We start from the raw sequence: 12,155 nt of genomic DNA on the forward strand, positions 1-12,155 counted from the left end.
AACAATACTTCTCCTCCACTCATTAGGCATCTTTCTCGTGTTCATAATCTTGTTAAACAACTTGGTTAACCAAATAACTCCACGTGGTCCCAAACCTTTCCACACTTCAATTGGGACCTCATCCTTACCAGACGCCTTTCCTACCTCATCTTTCTTAGGACTTCCTTAACCTCGGTAACTCCTATCTTACGTATATATCTATGATTCATGTTGTCAAGAAAGATACTCAAACCATTCCTACTAGGGCTGCCTCCATTAAGTAATTCACAAAAACTCATCCCATCTCATCTTTATGTCATCATCTTTCACAAGTGCTCTACCATTATCGCTCTTAATACATTGAACATAATCGAGATCCTTGCTCTTCCTTTCCATTATCATATAAATGGTCTTTTCTCCTTCCTTGGTATTAAGCTTGTTGTATAAGTCATCATATATCCTCGCCCTTGCTTTCCCTGCAATCTTTCTTGCCTCATTTCTAGCAGCCTTATACCTCTCAAACTCCCTAGACCTTTGCCAAATATTAATTATATAAAATTATCCTACTTTTTCTTGATAGCTGATTGGACTTCTACATCCCACCACAAAGTCTCTCTAGGGGCCAACTGAGTACCCCTAGACACCCCTAGAACCTCCTTAGAAACTTCTTAATGCAAACTATCATCTCATTCCACATTGTATAGGCATCCCCTTCATTATCCCACTTCTCATGTTTCACTACTTTATTTGTAAAAGACCCCACAGTCTCTCATTTCAATCTCCACGACCTAACATTAGGACAAACATGTTTCCTTGGTTTACTCTTCCGCAAACAGAAGCACATATCTAAGATTAACAATCTATGTTGAGAAGTTAAGCACTCCCCGAGGATAACCTTACAGTCCTTACACATCCATCTGTCGAACCTTCTAGTGAGGAAAAAGTCAATTTGGCTAAAATATGTCCACTTTTGTAGGTAATTAAGTGTTCCTCCCTTTTAACAAAAAGAATGTTTGCAATAAATAGATCATAGGCTGTCGCAAAACCCAAAACTGAGGTTGTCTCCTCATTCCTCTCTCCAACTCCATATCCTCCATGAATTTGGGATTTTAGAATTCATTTATTTTATTGTCATTCTAATGATTTTATTTTTGTTTGAGATCTGTGTCTTGGAGGTTCTTGGAATAATGGACTATTGTGCTCCTTATTTCTCTCTAATGTTGTTAAGGCCATTGTTAAAATCCCTATTGAAGTTTTTACCTTCTACTATTGATGGTTGTTTTGTCCTTTGACAAAGGATGGTAGTTTAAATACTCATTATGTTATTAGATTAATTCTCAAAAATGAAGGTAATGGTAGGAATTGACTTGGTCCAAAAAATATTTAGAGAATCAATATTAACCTCTTTTATTATTATTATTATTATTATTATTATTTAATGGTAGGCAATTAGACAGTTGGGTATACTACAAGTCCAAGGAAGGTCCCAGGTTTAACCCTGCCCACCACCCTCCCCCACCTTTCTTGATATAATGGTTAGTAGTTAATAATAATAAGTGTGGCCTAATGGGTCCCTTGTTAGCCTCTCGTAGATCCCTTGTCTTGCCCCTTGTGGATTCCCTATCTGGCCAATGTGAGTCTTGCATAAAAAATAAATAGATATATAAATAAATAAATAAATTTTGATTTAGAAGGTTCTAGTTGGAGGAGTTGTTACAAAAGATAAAATGTCCACATTTTGTCTATTAATTCTCCTTGCCCTCTTTGTAAAATTGAAAATGAATCAGTTTGACATTTTTTTTACCATGCAAATTTTCAAAATAAATTTGGACTGTTAGGCCATTGCGGATTTCACACGGAATTCTTCCAAACCTCATCCATTATTGATTTGTATGACTTTTTGTTGTGTTCACTTTCCTTTTCCCTCCCTAATAAAACTTGTTTATTATCCATCTCCGTTATCACTATGCATTATGTTTTGTTTCAAAATTTTGTCCCCTCCCCCACTTTTATTATTCAGAGTCCAGAGTCCAGAGTCCAGAGTCCAGACTACATATAAATGGGTGGCTTATCTTGCTTGCATTGTTAATTCACCCCCTTGAAATTTACCACAATGTCATTGTTGCATGTCATTTGTTGATTATCAAGCTTTGCTTGTTGTGGATCATTCAATATTGATTTGTGATGGCTGTTTTGTCTGGACTGCCAACACTTTGGTTGGGCTTCCATTATTTTAAGTATATATAGAGTAATTTACATCGTTCTTCCCTACAATTTTCTCTTATTACATCTCCTCCCTTATGTTTTTAGAAATTACATCCACCATCCTTGTCAGATGACGTTGTTAGTCTGGTGTTAGTTTTGAATTGTAAAAGATGATTTTAGCCTTTTGTAAATTCAAATATCTATTTTACCCATATGTTTCTTCTCAAACTATCTTCCCCAAATTGAAAAGAGATTAGGGTGGTGAAAACTTAGGGCCCGTTTGATAACCTTTCAAGAAACGCATTTCTGCCGTTTCTGTGTCAAGAAACGATAGAAACGGAACAAAAAACGTTTGACAAACTCGTTCCAGTTCTCTTGTTTTCATAAATAGAAATAAAAATTTATGGTAATTTCTGTTCTTAAAAATGGACATGAAGAAACAAGTCATACTTGTTTCATCGTTTCTAGAAACAAGTGAAGGAAAAGACTCTCTCTCTCTCTCTCTCTCTCTCTCTCTCTCTCTCTCTCTCCAGACATAGAGTCTTCTCCAGGAAGTGCCATCGGTTCTACGACCTCCAATGACGGTAAGTATCTCGAACGAGTTCTTGAGTGTCAGAATGATCTCGTCGACAACTAGCGAGGAAATCCAGTGCTCACCGATCTTCAGCTACCATCAACTGATTGTCGGCTACCATCAACCGATCTTCGGCTACCATTGAAGAAATCCAGTGACCGTTGATCATCGGCAACCATCAACCAATCTAGATGGAGTTTGATTCGCAGAGCACCTGATTCAACCACCATTCCTGCAGTCCGAGCATCTTCAATGGAAAGATATATTTTTCCATTATATTGTCTAAAAAAGAAAATTCTATAAGAAACAAGATTTATCAAACACCTAAAATTTCGTTTATGTTCCCAAAAATGGAAATTTCTATTTCTGTTGTTTCTTAAAACAGAAATGAAAAAAAAGTTATCAAACGGGCCCCTAATGTATTAGCTGAATCTTGTCTTCACCATCTCCGACGAAGGTGAGTTGGTGATTAGGCAACAGAGACAAGAGACAACAATGGTGAGGTGCTTTCCTTTTTTCTCTCTCCTTTTGCTGAGTTTCTTCTTCTGATATTGTTAATCTCTTTTTACTGTAATTTGGTTCATGGGGTCAGTGGTTCTATATGACTTGGTCTTCAGTAGTGATTACTAATAAATCTAAGGGGTGGAGGATATCATGGCATCAAGCCACCCACTGGTACGGATATCATCAAATTTTCCAGGAATATACTTCTTCTTAGGAATTGATAAGAAAAGGCTAGAAGGGAAACCTACCCCTGGCTTTGATTTTAAGTCCATTAAATCTAGAATAATATAAAATGAAATAATGTTTGTTTGGAATACAAGAAATTGAACAGCTTGTTCTATAAAGATTAATGATGTCAGATATCACACAACACTAACTGTTACCCAACTCTTGTCACTGGTGTTATGTGAGAATTCCATATATATTTTCAACATCAAGAAATTCCTCAAACAAAAAATAGGTGCATTCATGGTTTAAAGTATCTCCGATATCGATACGATACCCTTCGATACGTATCTTAAATTTAGCCGATCGATACGATACATGAAATTTTTAAAATCCTTTCGTATCGATATATATCCTATGATATATATCGATATGCACCAATACACTATCGATACGTACTGATACTCTATAAAAAATATAAAATCAAGGTGAAATATATGTTTTGGTATGTATCAGTACGTATCGGTGAGTATTTGTATGTATCGATTGATACATATCGATGAGTATTAGTACATATCAGTAAATATCGGTATGTATCGATCAGTACATATCGGTGAGTATCGATACATATCGGTGAGTATCGGTATGTACCGATACAGTGCACTACGGTCATATAATGGCCAAGATAGATATTTTTTTTAAAAAACACGATTTTTTAAGGTGATTTTGTTCCAAAGTCGCTGCAAGCCATATTTCTCTCTAACTAAAGTGGAAATCAAGGTTTTGAACAAGGATTTTACAATTATGGGACAACTACAAACCTTGAATTCTTAGTGCGATACCCGCAATTTAGTGTTTATGCATAGTACATGTTATCAATAGTTTTTTTTATAAATTTTTAATGCAAAAATATTTAAAAATGTGTTTTATATCCATTTATGTATGTATCTTTAGCGTATCTTAGCGTATCTCCGATACGATACGATACCCTCCGATACGTATCTTAATTTTGATCGATCGATACGGTGACCGATACCGATACTTTAATCCTTGGGTGCATCATAAAATTGTATATCTTTTAATCTTCAAAACTACAGTGCATTTATATCTGGTAACTGAATATTATTTTTGCACTAAAGCTTCGATTGTCATTGGTCGTTGTTCGTTCGCCAAGGAAGATTCACCTTTCACCGTTCAGATGTACGGGATGAGGTTTCTATATTTTTTTTCTTTTCTGGGGGGTTAAAGTGGGATGAGGTTTCTCACTGATTTGATTTTCAAAATTGAGAAAATTTGTATACCAAAGTAAATGGTGAAAGAGTAAAAATACAACAATGAGGGTAATATGGGCATTATAGAAATATCGTACAAATTAAATGGTAAAAAATTAACGGAGTGAGCTTACTTGTAAAAGTTAACATACCACAGAGTAGGAGACTATAATTTTTTAAAGAGAAAATTACATTGCCACCCCCTGAACTTTGGTCCTTATTCAATGCCACCCCCTAGACTTTTTGAAATGTCAAAGTCACCCTTAAAAATTCAAAAAATTCCAAATCGATCCCTACCGTTAGTCGACCGTTTTAAGTGAATGAAAATTTGTTAGTTTTTTTACAATATGCTCAAAACACCCCCACCTATTGTGAGAGGACAATATTGCTCTCCCTTTCCTTTCTTCTTCTAAATCCACTCTCCCTCTCACTCCTTACTCGGTCATACTCATTCGAACAACAAGGAAGAAGATAGAAAAAAACCTGCAACTTAATCATGCGATTCCCCTCTGACGTTCGATTCTTAGGTAGAAAGCTGACCGGTGTGCGAACCTCTCCCCTCTGACGACTTGTCCATCCAAGGTATTTAGGGTTCTTCTTCCTTGGTTACTAGGGTTTTGTTATTTCATTTTTTAGTATTTTTTAATGGAAATAGACTCGAAGGAGAGAGTTGGGTTTATGTTGGTGTTTTCGGGCTTAAAAATTGGGATTTGAGAGCACCCTGTTTGGGATTTGTATGGTTTTGAAAGTATGATAAAATTCTCAGTGTTTATTGTAGAAGATGACCAACTTCGATGGGATTTGTCTTCAAGATCTTACATGGAATGGATGCTGCTTTATATTTTTTCTTCACTCCCCCCTTCTTATAGATTGTTTGTCTATATCTTCTATTGCTATAATTTTTATGACTTGTCTTATAGCTCGGTGTGATTGACATTTTGGCCGTAAACGGGCAACATTTTGACTTTTTTTTTAGTGTTTTCTTTGTTCTTGATCTATGACTTGTGTTCCCTGTGTTTGAGTTATGGGTCTATATTTTGAGCATTTCTCATATTCTGGATGCTAACTAATTGTAATCCACTTTTACCATATTTAATTTGTAGATAACCGATGTCTACCACGAGTGTTAATGACAGTAACCAAAGTGGGTTAAGGTTTGTGAATGTAAGATGCAAATGTCCTAAACCCAAAAAGGCATTGGTGCGAATTTCAGAGCCTAGTTCGAACCCAAACATGTTGCACTACTGTTGCCCTGAAGCACCAAAAGGATGTCGATTCTTCTCATGGTATGATCCTATAGCCGTACTAAGACTTTTGCCACCCCCTGCAACTAATTTAGAAGTAGTTGTTGGTGAAAGAATCCAGAGTCAACAGATGAAAGAAGAGATTCGTGCCTTGAAGAAAAGAATTAAGCATTTAGAGAAAGCGTATGGAACGATGAAAATTGTAATTAGTGTGCTTGTGGTGGTGTGTTTAGTGTTATGTGTTAAAAAATGACTTTACAATTTTTAATAGTGAAGTTGTGTTGAGTATGTAAGCATTTGAACTAAATGAAATCGTTCATTCTCACTGTTCTTATTACTAAATTGTTGGGTAGTCATAACCCTCAAATTGAATGGACAGCATTTTGACAGAGAAAGGGTCAGCATTGTGATGAGTTCCTAAAACAAACGGGCACCATTTTAGCCGTAAACAGGCAACATTTTGGCTATAAAATGACATTTAATACCTGTAAATAAATAATTCTAAATTAATAATGCGATTTTCTCATACCAAATTAACATCCCAATATTAAATGGACAGTATCTTAATTAAATACCTGTAATATTACACACCTGAAACCAACATATTTCATCACAACCTTTACTATAAAGAAACATCCAAAACATATCCATGAATACCTGTTTAAATTTTTGTTCATAATATATTCCATACAACCATGTCTAGTGTGAAATAGAAATAATTCTTAAAAAAAATAAATCCGTCAAAAACATCCAAAACCATAAGGAAACACCTAACTATCTTAAATTCAGAAAAAATAACTTAATACAACGTTATTTTCTTGTTCTAAATTAAAACATCCAAATTGCTTATGCTTTATTTCTTTCCCCTCTCCCTTGCTTTCCTCTTTGCTCGAATTGATCTTCTGTTTGGTCAGTGCCTTGTCCTATAAACACCCAACTGTGCTAGCCATAGTTACATATGATCTAGTCATTCGTTGAGATGTATTGATCTCATTTTGACTCTCTCGTTTTAGTTTCTTCTATACAACATAAAATAAGTATGAGATATTTTTTAAACAAGTTTCAACTAAATAAATAAAGAGAGTTGTATTTACCTTCATATTCTTTTTTTTACTAGTACATCCAACCTGCTCAGCATCTCTAACCCTCGGGCATGTCCTCCTATTGTGTCTTTCCTTTTTGTAGATGTCACACATAGTTGATGATGATCTCTTCCTGAAATCTGAATGAAGTGCTTCTTCTGGTTCTCTTTTCCTGATTTTGTGAGATCTACCTGATAACCTCTTTAGATTTGGTGGTAGTATTCTCTCATTAGGAGCATCATGCTTCAACCCTGTCAGATCTGGAAGTGGATAGATCATCTCTTTGTATGTATCCAAGTATTTTCCAATAGTGAAAAATAAATCACAATAGTTAACCAACTCTCCCCTTATGTATGATATAGAAGCTGCAGCATGGAGACAAGATATACTAGTGGTTTCTTAAACTCTATAATCACATCTGTAATAGTTCAGATTAACCACAAATCTGTTTTCAAATTTATCTAAGACCTCAAATTGATCTTCACATGCCGGTTGACACCTGTAATGTCTTGCTTCTTGTTGAACCTTTTTCAACTTCACTATAACCCTTGGTGTTACTTTACCCTCCCACATGGATGCCTTCTCATACCTCCTATGTAGCATGTCCAATATTTTCATCCTTAGGTGATCTATCAATGTGAGAATGGGTTTGCTCCTTAAGTCTCCAACCCAGTGATAAAATGACTCAGTCATATTGTTCGTGATATGGTCACTCCTTGCTCCTACATCAAAGGCATGCCTTGACCACATCCTCGGGGGGTTTTCATTCAAATACAAATATACCTTCTCCTTAATCTCCTTGATGCTATTCATTTCCTTTCGAAACTGAGATTCAGTTGAAGCTTGTGAGGCAGCCCAAAAATGTAGTTTCAATAGCATACCAGGGTGCTTTGCCTTCATGTTTTGATATAGATGCCTACTATAGATTCTTTGCTGAGCATAAGGGAAGATTGTGAAAATCACATTTGACAATCCCTACACAACACATATGGAAAATGTTAGGACATGAAAATGAATAATTGAAAATAAATATAAAAAAGAAAAAAAAGAAAAGTATACCTACTATCTGTCTGACATGAATGTGAGTGACATATCATCACTATCATCGAGTAGAGCATCTCGTAAATTATTTAGAAACTACATCCAGCTGTCCTTACACTCAACTTCAACTACACCATATGCAATAGGAAAAATACCGTTGTTTCCCCATAGAATCCCTCCATATTTGCCCTTGTGGTGGCAGCCATCAAGACCAATGAACGGTCTACATCCTCTCAAGAAACCCTTCTTGCAACCATCAAAACAGACAAACAATTTTTTAAAAATTGGATTATCTAACATACGGTTCTTGATCTCAAACTGGAGCATAAAAACACTCCCAACATCCTTCTGAAGTACCAACCTACCATAAGCAGATAATTTTACATATGACATGAAATGGCTTCCTTCATTAATCTCTAGGGCAATTCTACGTGCCCTGTATAGCTTGGTGTAGTTGAACTGAAGACCCCAACCATAGAGTCATCTGAATATACATTGTTGTTGCTAATAGCGCTGACAACCTCATCAGACACTCTTAGTCTCTTATCAATAGCTTCACTTCTACTACTAGCTCTTCCACTAGAAGTAGCAGTGCTCATACACTTGCAATGGTCATGATATCTTTACCTCCCCTAGCAGTAGTTGTAGCACAAGCAGTAGCACTTCCACTTCCACTACTATTAGCACTAGTAGTAGCCCTACACATACAAAAATTTTTCCCTTGTTCTGACCAGGACTAGCACCATATGATTGTAGAGGCTATTGACATTGTCCAGCAGGTTCATCATTAAGTTCACCATCTCTATCATCAACCAGACTGCTAGGGAACTGGTAACTCTAAATTCATCGATTGCAGACTTGCTGTGAACAATGTCATCTACATATATATTTATCATATCACAACTATACAAACCAAACAATTCATACACTGATGGATCATCTGTTACCTCCCTTATCTCATTGTTTGGTAGTATACACTTCTGTTTGAAAACTACATTGTGACCCACAGGTACATGTGTGATGAGTTCATTGTAGATGTCATACCCCATGCCAAGCAGCTATATAAGTCTGGATCAACAATTTTAACTACAGTCTTCTCACTCCAATGGTACTCAATAGCACACTTAATACTCATCAATACAATATGTGGAATGACCTTTTAGGATCACAAGTTGCCAAATAAGTTATCTTTGTCATGGTAGAGGTTGGAAATGAAATTAGGAACTGAAAACTAAGAAAAGAAACTAAATGCATTCCCAAACAAGTTAAAGCATTAGAATGGTAAACTCTTCATCAAACATTTCAGAGAAAACACAAGTCAAGGCATTTATACATCCAAAAAATAAATTTCCAAATCAAAATCAAGGACCAATCATAGCAATGCATAATACAGATGACCTTTTTTTATTTATATAAATAGGAATGAATGTTTTGGAATTTCAGACACTGTTATAATACTAATACTAACCCTTACTGCTCAGAAGTCAGAATCAATTATAATCTAAATATAGAGGCTAATGAATCATAGGATTTTTTAAATATCACCTATTTTTCCATATATAATAACAAAATAATTTGGTTAACTTATCAATCCAAATTTAACATAAATAACTGATCTTTTCTAATTCTTTTTTATTTTTTACAAAAATGATCAATAGTTTCATAATCTACCCTCATTTGTGAATAAAAACAACATTTGGGATAGATAAATATAGATTCCTCTTACAGAGCCTCTCACTTCCAAAAGATTTTCAAAACTACCTACTAATATTGGATTTAAATCTGTTATGTCTCAAGGGTTTTCCTTACAATTCTAAAATTTCTTTCTCTTTTTTGGTGAAATACAGAAAGAACTTTAAATTGATCAATTTAAGTAGCAGGATAACGAAGCAAAGTACGAATAGATCTTTGTCCATGTGAATCAGAAATACAGATTAGGCAAATCCAGAGAATTAAATTCAATGATTCAATAAGCTCCTTCATTTTTGAATCATTTAACAACAACAATCGCCAAATCAAATCAAAATACACAAGAAAATGATGTCAAAATCTCAACATATAGGCACATGACGCAAGATCATCACCCCAATCGTAGGATGATTCTCTGTGCCACGAAGTCCTTGGAGAGGATTTTTTTTCCAGACTGTGTTAGTTTTGCATGACAATAGAGAAGAAACAAACAAAATCTCAGCATCATCTTTTGGAGATTTACACTACTTAATCAATCCAAACTGAAAAATTAAAAATCTCCATCTTCAGTATTCCACAGGATGTAAACCCTAGTAACCAAGGAAAAAGAACCCTAAATGTCCAAGAAGGAAGAAGAACCCTAAATACCTTAGACGGACAAGGCGCCGGAGGGGAGAGGTTCGCACGCCGGAGGGGAGAGGTTCGCACGCCGGAGGAGAATCGCATGATCGAGTTGCAGGTTTTTTTTCCGTCTTCTTCCTTGTTGTTTGAATGTGTATGAGTGAGTGAGGAGTGAGAGGGAGAGTGGGTTTAGAAAAAGAAAGGAAAGGCAGGGCAATATTGTCCTCTCACAATAGGTGGGGGTTTTTGGGCATATTGTAAAAAAACTAACAAATTTTCATTCACTTAACACGTTCAGTTAACAGTAGGGACCGATTTGGAATTGTTTGAATTTTTAGGAGGTGGCTTTGACGTTTCGAAAAGTCCAGGGGGTGGCATTAAATAAGGACCAAAGTTCAGGGGGTGGCAATGTAATTTTCTCTTTTTTAAAACACAGGGAAGAAGATGTAATTAGAGCAAAGTACAAGAGAGGAGAATGTAAATTACAATTTGTTCTTGATTCTATGAACTATGGTTTTTCAAGAAACACGCCAGAATCAAATGCCATAGGTATTTTATATGGCATGCAACAAGCAATGGCAAAAGGATACAAGAGAGTATAGGTTTGGCTGGATTTGTGATGCTTTTAAGCCATGGCTACATCATGGGATTCAGGTTGGATGGCTTGGGAGATGATTAGGATATTTCTGACTATCATCTCTTTGTATGTTAAATGGATATAATTTTGGCTCTTTAGAATACTCCATTATGTTGATAGTTATTAGGCTAAACCACGTGAACGGATCAGGTTCACGTACGAAAATATTCTCGTACATCCCGTAAATTTAGAATCTATTAAATAAAGAGAGAGAGAAAATTGATTCTATATCCACGAACCAGGGTCGTTCTCATACTCTCTCTCTCTCTCTCTCTCTCTCTCTCTCTCAATCCCATACTCCACCTTAACCTAAAAGTACAAAACCTAAACTAGGGATTTAAACTGATAAGATTTTGATTATCCCAACCCTCAATTAAATCTAAGGCAGTTTTTTTATGAATATACTGCTTTTGTGATGGAATGGATTGGATAGGATTGAATATATCCTAATTCTTTTCTTGTTTGGGTAATAAGAATATATCCTAATCTTTTTTAACTCTGATTTTGAACATATCCTAATTCGATATGATATATTATTAGAAAAAAAGTTATCTAAAAAGTCTGCGTGGGTGGGTAAAATGGCTGTCTTTGATAATGGTCACATTAATTTGGCATAAAATGCCAAATGGGGTGGGACCCATCAAGTGGTTAGGGTTCCAACATCAAACATCAAAAAGAGAGATTCATGTCAGATTTTTGTCAAGTAACACCGATGTTCACTCGCTCTATTCTGTTTTTTTTTTTTTTTTTTTATTAAGTTCACTTACTCTATCCTCCACATCTCCATATCATCTTAATCATTCCATCCTCCTAATAAATGAATCATCAATGATGAATGATCCATCCATGTAATCCATGTTGGATCACTGTGGGTAGATGGGCCCTACACTATTCTCGATGGGCGGATGCGTGGGTTTATCTGGTCTAGGTTCCTCAGTACCCAAATCAGCCGCATATTTTTCTAGTGGGTCCCACAAAACCCACTAGAGCAACAGCCACGTTATATCTTGGGAAAATTATCAAATTATCCAGAATTAGATTTTGATTCACAAAATTACCCATCCACTGTTTATGTCTATAAATAATCAAATTGAGTTTAGGTATTTCAAAAATACCCAAAACAGTGCCTCACCTTCCTCCGCA

At 35.6% G+C, this 12,155-nt stretch overlaps 1 protein-coding gene across 1 annotated transcript; it reads right to left on the reverse strand.

The window, feature by feature from the left end:
• Positions 1-2,847: 2,847 nt before the first annotated feature.
• Positions 2,848-8,664, reverse strand: LOC122059074. Its single transcript, XM_042621774.1, has 4 exons — positions 8,497-8,664; positions 7,441-7,999; positions 7,224-7,389; positions 2,848-3,040 (listed from the first exon to the last, which is right to left on the reverse strand). Exons 1-4 carry the CDS (start codon positions 8,662-8,664, stop codon positions 2,848-2,850), a joined length of 1,086 nt encoding a protein of 361 aa, XP_042477708.1.
• Positions 8,665-12,155: the final 3,491 nt, after the last annotated feature.

This window comes from Macadamia integrifolia, chromosome 13, assembly GCF_013358625.1.
Source record: "Macadamia integrifolia cultivar HAES 741 chromosome 13, SCU_Mint_v3, whole genome shotgun sequence".
Classification (NCBI taxonomy): domain Eukaryota; kingdom Viridiplantae; phylum Streptophyta; class Magnoliopsida; order Proteales; family Proteaceae; genus Macadamia; species Macadamia integrifolia.